A 16,862-nucleotide genomic window follows, 5' to 3' on the forward strand; every position below is an offset into this window, starting at 1 on the left:
ACTAATAAACTAACTAAGATTAAATTGTGGAAAATGGAGACAATCTTTCTTTTTATAATGTTAATAACCTCATGAATAGGTAGGTTGGTAGGATCATGTAATTCACTCTCTTCGGGTCGAAGGTTGGCATTCTATCCATTTTTTTATGGGCCCAAGATGAGAGAAAAAACATCTTCCACGTCCTCATTTGCTTTTAAGGCTTCCTCAAGGGTTAGAAACTGAGGACCAAGTTTATCTTTGAATATTCTTAGCTGCCTACAGTTTTCTTCTTTATAGCAAGGCAAGGAGTGGTGAGTATGTTGTCGATTAAGTTTTTCTTGGTTGATGCTTGGTTTTTTATGGTCGAAAGGTTGATGCTCTGGCCATAACTTTTGTGTAGTAGGAACCCACCATCAATAACATACTGCACTTGACCATGGAAGTGCTTGTTTTCAATGGGGACAGGGGCTTTAGGCCTTTAAAGATTTGATTTGGTTATTTGTGCAAACCGTTATTATCAAACAACGAGAAAGAGTATGGACCCAGTTCGTAGGACAAGAAGTGTTTAAGTTCTTCATCAGAATTCTTAGCGATGCTGATACGTTGAAACAATGTGTTGGGGTATACGGGTAAGAATTCTCTACTTCATCGCGTTATTTATTATGGCAAGTGGCTGGACACGGTCTGCTCGTCTGAATTTGACGTTACCAAAGTTAAAAGTTATCTACAACTCTTTTAATGTATGTCATCCTTTTTTCTCAATCACTATAGCAGTCAACCTGTGGCCAGCAACATCCCTGTGCTGAGAAAATAAATGGGGGTTTTGTGGGAACGGGAAATGTTCTAGCAGTCAGTCATACATAATTTCATACCAAATTATTACATTTTACAAAAAACACCTTTTTACCCTCCCTGTTGCAGCAAACCTAAGTACTCAATAAAATGTTATTTAAATAAGGAATAAATGTGATATTTCTAAGGAGACATTTTAGTGTAAATCCAATCAGGGAAATGGAAATTCGCTTAGTCTGCAGGTTTGCTGTGGCGGGGATATTTTTAAGTGTGTTTCAATTTGTTATCGTGAATAAATAGTGAAAATTATCTTAACATGGGTTGTTTCCATGGAAACCTAATGTAAATCGGCAGCATTTAGCAATGTTTTTAATTTTTTGTACTTCTGGCCTTTTTTAGTGTGCTCTAGTGGCGAAACGGTTCGTCGTAGAAACAAACATTATATAGGAAATTTGTAGTAAATTTTGTCATCTTTAATTTGACAAAGCAGGATTTTCTCAAAAACCCATACTTACCGAGATTTGCCCGAAAAACCAAAAAAAGTGCCGAAATTTTAAGGTTTTTCACAAAATAACCAATGTTCCGGGCAAAATATCTGTCAGCAAACCTCATATTCGTGTTCAGCGACCCAAAAAACACAAAGAAAAGTGATGATTAGGACTGTACCTAAACTTTCCACTAACTGCCACTTATATTCCCAATATGCCTAGACTAAAAGGTTTGTTTGTCAAACACGGGATTCTCGGAACGCACCAGTGATAGACAATAGACCCATGTCAACGGACTACGTAAATAGGGTCTTTGACATCCACCAGAAGCTTCCACGGCGATCTGTAAACACCTTTGTCTAGGCTACTAGGGGTATCCAGAATGTTCCACGGCAAACTTATATAAGGGACCGTCTTCCGGCACACGGCAGTTGAGTTGAGTTGAGTCTTCCGAGAATCGTCGCGGCAAGCGCCCGTCGGTGTTAGTGACCAGTGCTAGTGCTAGTGGCAGTGACAGTGTAGTGACGGTGTAGAGACAGTGTAGTGACTCTAGTGACAGTGTAGTGACAGTGTAGTGACAGTGCTGTCAGAAGTAGTGATAAATCCCGTAGAGGCTAGCTGTAAGTAGAAACATTGTAAATTAGAATAGGCTTTACCTAGGTTTAGATAGGGTTAGTTAGGTGTTAGGTAATTTTAATTATTTGTAAATAGAGAATAATTAGTGTAAATAAATAGCTATAAAATCGTCAAGTTTTTATTGTAAAGAACCCGTTAAGCCCGAAACAATTATTTTGTGAAAGAAAAGGGATACAATTATAACATTTTTTAATTACTGGTCCTTAACATTTACTATGGACACCTGGTTTATCTGATTGGGCTTCACGTAATCAGATAAAATTTGTCAACTAGTTGTTATCACACAACTAACATGGTCGTGCGGTTATTGTCCACAAATTATCGCACCTCTATCTATCGCACTATGGCGGTCTACACACTGTCACTGGTGGTGGTAGGCCTGTTGTCGGTTGTATGTGTGGTCGACTTATTTGGACCTAAGGTGGTGAGTGAGTTAAAATAAAGAGTTCGTGTAAAGGCATCATTCTGCGATTGATATTTAGCATTCTACTGTTAACTCGTTCTTAATGTTAACATAGTCTTGTTCTAAATTCTCGTACATAGTCCAACTGAACTGTACGAAAACGTGGTGTTATGGTAAAACTCTGCAGTTATTTTCAAGAACTCGTTTTCAAAATAATACAATGAAACTATTGGTATTCTTAATTTTTTACAGTGGGGCTATCTATCTTCAACCTACATTTATCGCAGAAATTCTGTTAGCATGTCATTTAAACATTATCTTTAATGCAACGCCAGGGCTAACCGATAACACATTCAACATGCGGTACGCATTATAAATATTTTCTAGATTAAATTAAAATTATATTAACCAAAGAAGCATTCATTGTATTTAACTAATGCTTTTAAATAAGGCTGGTGTCTACGAACATTTGGCATGTTGGTTCATCAGTGCGAAACAACTATCAAGAATAAAATCACAAATGTATTAAATGCACTTAAGCTTACGACCCTTTACATTACTTCTTAGTGTTCGTGGGTATGATCCAAACCTTTTTTTCGAATTTTAATAATTATTATTTTAACAAAGACACTCTCAGTTCTACTAAAGTTTTAGGTTTAACTAATCTCTATTACTACTTTCAGGGGCCTTATGACCTCGAGATTGAAAAATTCGCAGACTGTAAAGACCAAGGGTCCCGTAAAATTATTGTTGGGACCAAAATAACAAAGGTTGGAAGGGGCAAGTATCTGTATAATGAGAACTTCTCGTTTCTAGTTCCTGTTGATGACGACTTCCAGGTAACGTGTTGCTGTTGAGTCAATAAAATGTACCGTTATAGAATCGATTTAGATAATTGTATAAATTAAGTTTTTTAAGCGAATCTTCCATGAAGGTATTACCGTAAGTCTCGTGTATGACTTCGACCCGGGAAAAATTTAATTTTTAATTTTTTTTATACTAATTAATATGTATATAAATACAAGCTCTCTTTTTCATAATTTTATTTAATAAAATCAGAACACGTTTTTGTTCATAATGTCATTTTTAAGTGTAACCTATTTCTACTAAATAAATATTACTTTTTTAAATAAATAAGTTCATACAGGGTGGTAGCAAGATTCCGGAACGTTTAATATATTTTTTAACCATTTCATATAGAATAGTATTGATTATTACTATTATTACTGGTATGGATTGGTATTTAATATGACGTCGACGTAAACATTTGTATAAGGAGTTCTTACGCTACAAAACAATACCCACCTAATGTGCCACTGTGACTGTGGAATTGGGGTTGAATGAAAACTTCATACAGAAAATGCATACCTAATCAAGAAATAATATATTGCCAAAAAGTATGATCTATGTACCCGTGAAAATACATTAATAACTTAATCCAGAAGATGTAGTTTGAAATTCGGAAATCCTTTTTGGTTTTTTGTGCAAAGTTTTTTTTAACGTAAATATACATACTTTTAGGAAATTTTGTTCACCTTCATTTATATATGACCGAATGTACAAGGCAATTATCCTACCAATTAGAATGTAATAGATAATTATAAATCAAATAATACACAATCATTGTCGTTACAATGGTTTATTAAATTGTTTAATTGTTAACGATACATGATAGGCTACTTAAAACATAAATTTTATAGAACTTATTACTCAATATTCCGTTTAAAAGGACTGTTCACACAATATCAATGTTATTAAGGAAACATACTATGTATACACAATTGAATGAGCATTGTACTGCAACATATAAAAAAAACACACCCATTATACTCGTATAAAATAAAAAAAATTACCATGATTTTTTCATGCAATAAGGTATAACATATATTTTCAGCTTTAAGGTTATACAAATAATGTAAAGTTCTTTTTTTAATAAATACTTCTTGCAAACATTTTAGTTTACTTAATTGTTATTCGTTTAAGGAATAAAGGGTTAAAACAAGATCATTTTGAACAGTGCACGTGTGCTTCTTTCAGGAACACATTGAACTTCAGAAATGGGGAAATGGCGGCTGGAGACCAAAATACATGGAGGGGAAATTAAAAAACTGCGATGAAATTTTTAATGTACTCAAAGACGCGTACAAAAGCTTAATGAGGTCTGCGGGTGTTAATTTAGAAAAGTGTCCTATGCCTATGGTAAGTAAAAACTGTACTCGAATGACGGACATTTAGACATAATAATAAATTTTAAAATGTCAAATTAGGCTCCTTTTATTCTCTGGGGCGCGCCGCACGCCGCTGCGTTCGACGGCGGGCGTCGCATGTTTGTTGTTCAATGTTCATGAGCTTGTAGTCTTCTGATGATCAACCCCACAAACTTGGTCTAGATTTCATTTCGTCGATGAACTGATTGTTCAATGTTGACTTCAGTCGTAGTAGGTTTTGTGATTTTGCATACACAAAACTTGCTAACTGATACTCAGAGAAGAAAAAACCACCTACCACACCGGCAACAGAAAGTGAAATGATAGAGGCAAGGCAAGGCTGTACCGTTGGGCTGAGTTTGTTTTGATCAGTTGTTTTGACAACGCCACTGCGGCACGCCGCAGAGTATAAAGTCTTCCATATAACGCAATGCAACTAGAGGCTTCACGTTTCTGCGGCTCCTAGGTGCACCGTCATTCATCTAGCCAGTCGCAGCGGCGTGCGGCGGCCACCCCAGAGTTTGAAAGCAACCATTTAACTTAATGCACTTACAGTGCCGCAGGCCGCAGTGGCTTGCGGCGCGCCGCAGAGTATAAAAGCTCCCATATAACGCAATGCAACTAGAGGCCTCACGTTTCTGCGGCTCCTAGGTGCACCGTCATTCATCTAGCCAGTCGCAGCGGCGTGCGGCGGCCACCCCAGAGTTTGAAAGCAACCATTTAACTTAATGCACTTACAGTGCCGCAGGCCGCAGTGGCTTGCGGCGCGCCGCAGAGTATAAAAGCTCCCATTATAACGCAATGCAACTAGAGGCTTCACGTTTCTGCGGCTCCTAGGTGCACCGTCATTCATCTAGCCAGTCGCAGCGGCGTGCGGCGGCCACCGCAGAGTTTGAAAGCACCCATTTAACTTAACGCACTTACAGTGCCGCAGGCCGCAGTGGCTTGCGGCGTGCCGCAGAGTATAAAAGCTCCCATATAACGCAATGCAACTAGAGGCCTCACGTTTCTGCGGCTCCTAGGTGCACCGTCATTCATCTAGCCAGTCGCAGCGGCGTGCGGCGGCCGCCGCAGAGTTTGAAAGCACCCATTTAACTTAACGCACTTACAGTGCCGCAGAGGGTATAAAAGGGGCCTTAAGAAGACTGTTGGAATTCACATCAATATTAGATCAAATTCTATGTAAGTTGTTAAAAGCTTAAAAAAAAACTTTTCACCACACTATGATGTTTTTGGCTGTATTACATACGTTAATTGGTGGCTGAAAGTTACGTTTTGCTGGCCATGCCAGCTGTCACCAATTTGGGGACCGAGCAGGTTTTTACAGGCCGGGGCCGCAAAATCAGCTGTCCGCTTACTTAATTAAATCAAGAATGCGTTTTAAATACACTATCAAAATCCATAGCATTGCAATATAGAATTGTGTTATTGTCACCGTTGCCTAGCAACTATTTATTTATATTTTTGCTGATTCCTCAAATTATTTCTTCACATAACCTTAAAGTTGTAGTTGTGTTGACGATCAGTGTGCATTATTATAGTGGTGAATAGTGGTAATAGGGTATAGTGTGGTGAAAAATAGCGTTCGTACCACGGACCGAAATGGTTTTGCAGCTCTCGATCGATTTAAGTTCTCGACTTCGTCTCGAACTTAAAAACTATCTCGAGCCGGCAAAACCTCATTTTCGGCCCTAGGTACGAAATATACTATTAAATCAGATAGCTATTACTTTCAACACACTTATTTACAATTTGAACTCACAACAATAAGCATTTAAATCATAACTGTATCTTAGCAATGAAACATCAAGTACCAAGAGAATAAAATATATAACAGCTGATTTAAATTATTTCACTAGCTTGGACTTAACAAAGACTTTGCTTGGAACTTTTGTTCCGCTTATCACATCCAATTGTCACTGTAATCAAAAAAATGGCTACCAAATAGGAAGCGTTTTGGAAGCCAGATTTATAATTGGCTATTCAAAATAGAATTTAGCTGTTTTAAAAAGTCGTGTCTCAGTAAACACCACTTTTCATCACCCCCAGCCATACTACTTTGAGGCAAACATCTTGAAATTAAATTATCCAAAAATCATCACAATGTTGCTGTGGTTTTTTAATTTTGAAAACACACTCCTTAACATATTTTACGTCAGGTTTTAAATTTTTGTCTCGGCGTAGTTAACGAATTTCTCGTTCTTCCACACCACATAGCGTATATCTCATCATGTGACCACATCTTTATGACAGGGCTTTTGTTGTTACCGCTTGCTGTCTTACGGTTACGGCCTACCCCTGCACATTAAATACCTTGAAAAACGTCTCCAATTTGTGGCAACACTAAAAAATCTCCACTTTGAGCAAATGGTTTTGGCTGGTGTGTCCCAAGGATTCTGTGTCTTTGCGCGATTGCTGGTGCGTGTGCGTGCCAGTGTGTTTGTTATTTATATTTATAATAATTATTATTTTGTTGAATTGCACTGTTGTTTCATTTGTACTTAATTTGTTAAATATGCAGATTTATATTACATTAAGAAATCTCATTGTATTTTTATTTCTTTGTACTTATGTATGTCAGGTTAAGTGTAAAAAAGGGCCTTGTGGCCCTAACTTTGCCTGGTAAAATAAAGATTTTTTCATTTTATTTAATTTTAATTTAGGCACTACCTCAATTTGAAGCTCCACTTATCACTAAACCTTGATAAAAAAAGGTCTCTAAGGTAAAACCCCCGTTGTGATCTACATTTTCACGGGTTCCGCACACATATACGAGTATACACGCATACGGTAATCTAAACAGAGTATAAATATTAATGGAATTTAAAAATGTCTTGTCGTTGCAGGGAAACTACACGGCCAAAAATGTAGTTATCGAGTTGAACATTGAAAAAACCATACCTGTCATGGAGTATGGAAAGTATCGAGCAATTATGAATCTCATATATAAAGATGAGAAAGTTGGATGTGTGATGTTCTACGGTGAAGTGGTCCCCAAGTCTTTGGGGTGATTGCAATAGCATGGTGATGAAGTTATTCCAAAAAAATGTATTACATTTTGCACTGTTAAAATATTTTCACTGATTTTCTTACCTTGCACCCATCCTGTCTCATGCCAGGCATCATCTATTGACCAGTAAATGGCGTAAAGGCGTACTGTGATAATGCTGCTAAGACATACAAGACATAACTCACTGATTATAAGCTCCATTGTGTGAGCCTGAGATAAACACAAATACAACACTGATTATAATTAACCTTCTATCGTCATTCAAACATCTAATATAGGATTCCCAAGTCAGTTTTAAAGCTATAGGGTATAGTCCACTACTTTAAAGGAAGTTTTAATATCCCTAAATTTCCCCTAGATTATTGGATATCCAGGGGCCATTCCGAGCCCAAAATAAAAACTGGAACCAAACAAGGACTGCTGTACCAATCGGTCAAAAAAATAAATTCAATGTTATCAAGATTAGTGACCATTGCCTACATTTTATTTCATGAACAAATTACTAACTTTACTTTGTTCCGAATTTATGGCAATAAAATACGATGAAATGTGTGTTAAATATTTGAACGTTTCGAGTAGAATAAAAACAACATATAATCCCAGAAGTAATGTTTCGTGAAGATTTAAACCCTCGTCACAAGAGCGCTGAAACGCACGGCCATTCCCAGAAGTTGAGTTGTGTATTCTTTACATTTAAGAAGTTTTCACAAACACGGTTTCTTATTTGTAGTTCCACATTTAAATCATGACGATGTTATTGAATACAAATGTAGAAAATAAGTGTATTTTTTATATCATTTTCATGAAATAATACTTATTTAAACAATTAATTGACTATTTAAATTTGTTATAATTTATAGATTATTAGTTACCGGTACTATTTATGTATCCAATCTTATTCAATTGCTACAATTTATAAAGTATCGAAAACTAAGAGAAAAGCTGAGGTCGGGTTGTTTGTAGTACGCCAACGGCAACGGTGGCTTTAGTGTTTTCATTTTAAATCGGTGTTTTCTTTACTTTTTGGGGTTTTATCCTACTAATAAAAATATTTATGATTAATTCTAATTTTTCAAACACAAACTTAACACTAAAATATGATTAACCATGTTACATTATTAAAAAACACAATTCCAATAAGTACAAATTGTAAATAAAAACAACTATTCTTAATCTTAGAAGGATTGTTATTTTTAATAAGTAATAACTTTGTAAAATGTACAATGTAATTACAGTGTAAATTGTACACTGTAATATACAAATTAGACAGAGAGTGTAATATAAGTGATGTTCAGCTATGCCACATTTCTTGACATAACAAATTAAAATAACGTTAGTTTGCTATCATACCATTTCTACCATACGTCACTAAAGGTCTACACAATCGCTGAAATTTTTTCATATAAAACTACTGAATGTTAACCAGTTATCGTCAGTTTATCATTCCTTGGTGAAACATAACGGATTCAATCAGTGTCGTCCACAATCACGTTGTAACTCCGCTGAGAGAATGGACAACGAGTCAATCTTTGCTAAATGTCTGCGGATGAACATTTATGCCTACTTATTTTGAATTTTAAATGACGATTGCGTCTGCCTCTTGATTGCCTAGTTTTGAATGTCTCCTAAAGGTCCTAGTTTTTTTGTTGTACATAAGCAAGTGACAGTTTACCGATTAAATTTACCACTATTGATAAGTTACTTTACTCACGGTTATCAAATTCTTTTGTGAGATAAAATAAATACAGTATAACACCCATGTAACAAAAGTATAATACGCACATACTGGCGTACCTATCTTAAACAACTGATTAATAATACTATTAAACAACAAGTGGCGGCCATGTTGAATATATATAATCCATCAGCTGTTTTTTGGAGTATTCCTTGCAAAGGAACACTTTGGGGACCGATTTGCAATTGAGAATGTTCAAAAAATTACAAATAGCTCTATTACGAATCAAGTTATTTTTATAGATGTTAAAATGTTATACTACTATTGCTTTTATTTTGTTGTGATACTGTGTCTATAACTTTTTTAGTAAAGAAAAACTATTTATGAAAGATGTGTAGTGCCATAGCCTACACAACCAACTAGTACCTGCTACTAACCAATACAAGTACGTAGACTTCTCATCCAATTGTAAATGTTTAAAATCGTTTTTCGTTCTGGTGACCGGGGCTATAGAATACATTCTATAGCCCCGGCTGGTGACACTGATTTGTAGTGACAACGAAATTTTGTTTGTATTATTTTAGGGTTAATTTAAGATTTGTGCGTTATTGTTTGGTTAAATAACTAGGAGACGAGTTACTGTTTTTGATTTGGTCGTTTTATTTGGTTTAAATGAATGATGTTTTAAATCATTCAAATAACAGGAAACAAATTGTAAACGAAACACGACCTTTACAGTACACAGGACAGATATAACAATACAATTGGCTTCAGCTGTTCCACGAGGATGAGTAATCTAGTAAGGCAGTACCGGTATGTTTTATCTATGGTAGTTCTTACCGAATGTGTCTAATATTAGCGTTTTTTTGTACAGCTTAGTTTGGTGACATTGTTTGCAGTTAACACTCCATGCTAAGTGATAACGCGATTAAAATAATTATCTATTTGCTTAAGAAACCATTCTCCACAAAATTACGTGTTTTCAAATATCAATCTGTTTAAATAAATCTTGGTACGCTATAAAAACGTAATTATTTAATTACAATATTTTATGAAGTTTGTTTAAATCGTTCATTTATTCATTGTTCTAGCAGTAACGACGTAATCCTAGGTAGCCTAGAAAATGGAGATTTAAACTAGAGATTTACATTACTGTCCTCAACTACATAATTGAGTGCCCGTGATTTACAACTCAAAATAATTTAACAATGGTTTACGAGAAATGTAAAAGGGATCGTCAAAAGATTGTATTATATCTGTGCAGGCAGAGTATTACGAATTTCTATACGTGAGCGTGTAAAGTGTGGAACTCAAGGTATAGCTGAGATTTCAATGGTGAAAGTCTATGTTTTGGGCCTTCCTGGTGTTTTACTCGTGCACCTTTTCTCCTCTATGGTGAGCCACCAAGTTAACCTTCAACTAGGTCAGGATTCAAAGTACGTATAGTGTGAGCACCCCTGGGCCCTTGAAGAAAAGCTGGCAGTGATCCAAATACCCAGCCGATGTAATAATCCTCAAAGAAAATCTTTTGCAAAAACAGCATCTTCAGCCGCTGAGATGTACCCCCACGATACCAGTCAATACCCAATGGGACACATGGATATGAAATAAGGCATAGTTCACTGATAATAGAGAAGCTTTTGGAACTTCAGACCTAAGTTTTCTGAGAAGATTGAGGACTCGAGATAGCTTAACATACCTGCGAGATATGTTGGTTCCAACTTAGCCTGGTATCCACCATGAATCCTAGAAGCCTTACTGCGCTCTCTTCCTTAACTCCCCGTTTCAGCGTGCAGACTAGTGACGGTGTTGTCATCATTAACTTTAGGTGGTAAGCCACATACCAATCCTTGGCTTTTTCAAGCAGGTCTTCAGCCTCTGTTGGTAGATGGAGAAAATTTGCATCCCTGGTCAACAAATGTATATCATCTGCAAATAATAGCGTGGTTTTTTTCATTTAAATGTAGTTAATTTATCATTATTGTAAAGAGGAGAGGGCCTAGAACTGATCCTTGAGGGATGCCGTGTGAGAGATAGCCTACGCTGGAAAGGGCCCCTCACAGAGACACAACCTGCTTACGATATCACAGATACACAGACCCAAATGACCCAACAATGAGAAAATAAACTATTGCAACTCTACCCCGCGGCGCTTCCGTGACGCTCACAACGGACTTGGCTCACTCTCCGCCTAAGGGACCTCTACAATGGTTAGTTTCATTATACATCAATGGTTTCACCAATCAAATAGTGTGTGACTAATTTAGATCTCAAAAATAACATTAAGTACCTTTCAAGTCAAACACTTTACCACTTCAATTCTCACTAGCTACGGCCGGCCATAACGCCTGGTCCTTCGAGTAATAACTCAAATAGTATACATATCATTATAATTAACCCCATACTAATCATTTGCTCCTTGTCGAGCCGGATTTATTTGAATTAGTTCTGTGGGGTTATGTTTTATACGGTCAATATTTGTCAGATGTCTAAAAATATTTATTGTACAATTTTCAATGTTTCTATCAAAATTGAAAGGATTGTAGATCGCCATATTGGCTTCCTCAAATAACTCAAATAGTATATACAGTACATCACTCTAATTAACCCCATACTAATCGCAGGTTATGAAAGTGAATTTGGAACAGAGATTTTTTTTTTTATTGAGGTATCTAAATTGCTCTTTATGGTGTAGATCTAAAAACAATTCTGTAAATGAAATGCTAGTTAGCCGTTTTATTAATCTAATAACTGTCATAAACAACAATCTTCTTTTAAACATAAAAAGGATAATGCATAATTCGTTTTGCCTTGGAAACGAGTTTCACACTCTATATAAATGCATGATTTTCGCACGGGTTTCCTCGTAACAATTAGTTCACAATCTTGTTTTTTGTATTACAGAGGTTATAGTTTTTGGCTATTTTGGCAACTGATATAATTTAACCAAGGACATTTGATTTGCCTGAGTAGGCCTAGTACACGATCAGATGACACATGTCAACTAGTCGTCATCACGCAACTACGAAGGTCGTGCGGTTATTGTCCACAAATTATCGCACCTCTATCTATCGCACTATGACGGTCTACACACTGTCACTGGTGGTGGTAGGCCTGTTGTCGGTTGTATGTGTGGTCGACTTATTTGGACCTAAGGTGGTGAGTGAGTTAAAATAAAGAGTTCGTGTAAAGGCATCATTCTGCGATTGATATTTAGCATTCTACTGTTAACTCGTTCTAAATGTTAACATAGTCTTGTTCTAAATTTTCGTGCATAGTCCAACTGAACTGTACGAAAACGTGGTGATACGGTAAAACTGTGCAGTTATTTTCAGTAACTCGTGTTGAAGATAATACAATTAAATAAACTATGGGTATTCTTAATTTTTAACAGTGGGGATATCTATCTTCATCCTACATTTATCGCAGAAATTCTGTTAGCATGTCATGTAAACATTATCTTTAATGCAACGCCAGGGCCAACCGATAACAAATTAACGCATTATAAATATTTTCCAGATTAAATTAAAATTATATTAGCCAAAGGAGCATTCATTGTATTTAATTAATGATTGTAAATAAGGCTGGTGTCTACGAACATTTGGCATGTTAGTTCATCAGTGTGAAACAACTATCACGAATAAAATCACAAAATATTAAATGCACTTAACCTTTCAACCCTTTACATTACTTCTTAGTGTTCGGGGGTATGATCCACACCTTTTTTCGAATTTTAATAATTATTATTATATCAAAGAAACTCTCAGTTCTACTACAGTTCTAGGTTAAAATAATCGATATTACTACTTTCAGGGGCCTTATAACATCGAGATTGAAAAATTCGCAGACTGTAAGGACCAAGGGTCCCGTAAAATTATTGTTGGAACCAAAATAACCAAGGTTGGAAGAGGCAAGTATCTGTATAATGAGAACTTCTCGTTTCTGGTTCCTGTTGATGACGACTTCAAGGTAACGTGTTGCTGTTGAGTCAATAAAAACTACCGTTATAGAATCTATTTAAGTAATTGTATAAATTAAGTGTTTTAAGCGAATCTTCCATCTTGAATCCATTGAATCTTCAATGAGCTATTACCGTAAGTCTCGTGTAAGACTTCGACCCGAGAAAAATTTAATTTTTTATTTTTTTTTTATACTTAATAATACATATATAAATATTAGCTCTCTTTTTAATAATTTTATTTAATAAAATAGGAACACATTTCGCTCATTATGTCATTTTCAAGTGTAATGCTTAGAAATATTACGTTTTTAAATAAATAAGTTCATACAGGTTGGTAGCAAGATTCCGGAACGTTTTAATATATTTTTAACCATTTTATATAGAATGGTATCGATTATTACTATTATTAAAGGTATGGATTGGTATTTAATATGACCACGAAATAAACATTTGTATAGAGTTCTTACGGACCAAAACAATACCCACCTACTGTGCCACTGTGACTATGGATTGGGGTTGAATCAAAACTTCATATAGAACTTGCATACCTAATCAAGAAATAATATATTGTCAAAAAGTATGATCTATGTTAACCCGCGTTAAATTAATAACTTAATCCAGAAGATGTAGTTTCAAATTCGGAAATCCTTTGTGGTTTTTTTTGTGCTAAGTTTTTTTAACGTAGATAAACATACTTTTAGGAAATTTCTTTCGCCTTCCTTCATATACGACCAAATGAACGAGGCAATCATCTAACTAACTGGAATGTAATCATAGGCATCTATAAATCAAATAATACACAATCGTTTAAGCGTCACAATGGTTTGTTAAATTGTTTAATTGTGAACGATACATGATAGGCTACTTAAAACATAAATTTTATAGAACTTATTACTCAATATTCTGTTTAAAAGGACTGTTCATACAATATCAATGTTATTAAGGAAACATACTATGTATACAGTATTAAATGTGTTTTGTACTACAACATATAAAAAACACACCCATTATACTCGTATAAAATAAAATTGTTTACAATGATTTTTTTATACAATAAGGTATAACATATATTTTCAGCTTTAAGGTTACACAAATAATATAAGGTTCATTTTTATTTTTTTATAAAACACTTCTTGAAAACATTTTAGTTTATTTAATTGTTATTCGTTTAAGGAATAACGGGTTTAAACAACAACATTTTGAACAGCGCACGTGTGTTTCTTGCAGGAAATCATTGAAATACAGAAATGGGGAAATGGCGGCTGGATACAAAAATACATGGAGGTGAAATTGAAAAACTGCGATGAAATATTTAATGTGCTCAAAGACATGTACAAAAGCTTAATGAGGTCTGCGGGTGTTAATTTAGAGAAGTGTCCTATGCCTATGGTAAGTAAAAACTGTACTTGAATCACGGACATTTACACATAATAATAAATTAGGCTCCTTTTATACTCTCTGGCGAACCGCACGCCGCTGCGTTCGACGGCGGCCGCCGCATGTTTGTGCGTGTTTGTGTTGTGTAAGTGTTGATTGAGTCCCTTCAACATCCCTGAGCTTGTAGTCCTCTGATGATCAACCCCACAAACTTGGTCAAGATTTCATTTTGTTGATGGTCAAGATTTCATTTTGTTGATGAACTAACTGTTCAATGTTGACTTCAGTCGTAGTAGGTTTTGTCATTTTTCATTCACAAAACTTGCAAACTGATGCTCAGAAAAGAAAAAAAACCACCGACCACACCGGCAAAGAAAGTGAAATGATGGAGGCAAGGCAGTACCGTTGGGCTGAGTTTGTTTTGATCAGCTGGCAGCACTTGACAACGCCACTGCGGCGTGCCGCAGACTATAAAGGCTCCTATATAACGCAATGCACCTACAGGCCGCACGTTTCTGCAGCTCCTAGGTGCACCGTCATGCATCTAGCCAGTTGCAGCGGCGTGCGGCGGCCGCCGCAGAGTATGAAAGCACCCCAATGCACTTACAGGGCCGCAGGCCGCAGTGGCTTGCGGCGCACCGCAGAGTATAAAAGGGGCCTTAAGAAGACTTTGCTTGGAACTTTTGTTCCGCTTATCACCTCCAATTCTCACTGTAATCAAAAAATATCTACCAAACAGGAAACTTGTTGGAAGCCAGATTTATAATTAGCTAATCAAAATAGTATTTAGATGTTTTAAAAGTCATGTATCAGTAAACACCACTTTTATTAATCAAATAATTGCCGCTGTTTTTTTTTTTTTTTTTTTTTTTTTTTTTTGAAAACACACTCCACATTCCTCGATCACGATCATGTGACCACAACTTTATGACAGCGCTTTTGTTGTTACCGCTTGCCGTCTTACGGCCTGCCCCTGCACATTAAATACCTTGAAAAACGTTTCCAGTTTGTAGTGGTACTAAAAAATCTCTACTTTGAGTAAAGATGAAGTAAAGTGGCTGGCGTGTCCCAAGGCTTCTGTGTCTTTACGCGATTGTTTGTTACTTTCATTTATAATTATTTTGTTGAATTACATTGTTATTTAATTTGTTCTTAATTTGTTAAGTATGCAGATTTATATTAGATTAAAAAATCTCATTGTATTTGTATTTATGTATGTCAGTGTAAGAAAGGGCCATGTGGCCCTAACTTTGCCTGGTAAAATAAAGAATTTTTAATTTAATTTCATTTTAATTTAGTCACTACCTCAATGTGAAGCTCCACTTATCACTAAACCTTGATACAAAATAGGTCTCTAAGGTAAAAACCCCGTTGTGGTCTACATTTTAATGGGTTACGCACACATATACGAGTATACAGTATACGCATACGGTAATCTAAACAGAGTATAAATATAAATGGAATATACAAATGTCTTGTGTTTGCAGGGAAACTACACGGCTAAAGATGTAATCATCGAGTTGAACGTTGAAAAAACCATACCTGTCATGGAGTATGGAAAGTATCGAGCACTTATGAATCTCATATATAAAGACGAAAAAGTTGGATGTGTGATGATCTATGGTGAAGTGATCCCCAAGTCTTTAGGATAATCGCAAAACCATGGTGAAGATGTTATCCCAAATAAATGGATTACTGTTTGCACTATTACAATATTTTCACTCATTTTCTTACCTTGCACCAATCCTGTATCATACCGGCAGACTCCACAGCCGGTTTGAGATAGGCTTTTTATATTAGATTGACCAGTAGGCGTGCTGCGATGTTGCTGCTAAGACATACAAGACATAACTCACTGATTATAAGCTCCAGCTCCATTGTATGAGACTGAAATCCACACGAATACAACACTGATTATAATTAACCTTCTATCGTCATTCAAACATCTAATATAGGATTCCCAACTCAGTTTTAAATCTATAGAGTAAAGTCCGCTACTTTAAAGGAAGTTTTAATAACCCTAAATTTTCCCTAGATTATTGGATATCCAGGGGCCATTCCGAGCCCAAAATAAAAACTTGAACCAAACAAGGACTGCTGTACCAATCGGTCGAAAAAATAAATTCAATGTTATCAAGATTAGTAATTATAGCCTACATTTTATTTCATAAACAAATTACTAACTTTACTTTGTTCTGAATTTATTGCAATAAAATACGATGAAATGTGTGTTAAATATTTTAACGTTTCGAGTAGAATAAAAACAACATATAATCCCAGAAGTAATGTTTCATGAAGATTTAAACCCTCGTCACAAGAGCGCTGAAACGAATG

General features: G+C 35.7%; 1 protein-coding gene across 1 annotated transcript; it reads left to right on the forward strand.

The window, feature by feature from the left end:
• Window positions 1-2,238: 2,238 nt before the first annotated feature.
• LOC129000538 (uncharacterized) lies at window positions 2,239-16,180 on the forward strand. The gene is made up of 6 exons (XM_054427500.1): window positions 2,239-2,319; window positions 2,982-3,137; window positions 4,336-4,497; window positions 13,004-13,159; window positions 14,379-14,540; window positions 16,016-16,180. Exons 1-6 carry the CDS (start codon window positions 2,239-2,241, stop codon window positions 16,178-16,180), a joined length of 882 nt encoding a protein of 293 aa, XP_054283475.1.
• The last annotated feature ends 682 nt before the right edge of the window (window positions 16,181-16,862 follow it).

This window comes from Macrosteles quadrilineatus, unplaced genomic scaffold (assembly GCF_028750875.1).
Source record: "Macrosteles quadrilineatus isolate MER2022 unplaced genomic scaffold, UCM_ALF_1.0 Scaffold_8__2_contigs__length_117827958, whole genome shotgun sequence".
In the NCBI taxonomy this organism is placed as follows: domain Eukaryota; kingdom Metazoa; phylum Arthropoda; class Insecta; order Hemiptera; family Cicadellidae; genus Macrosteles; species Macrosteles quadrilineatus.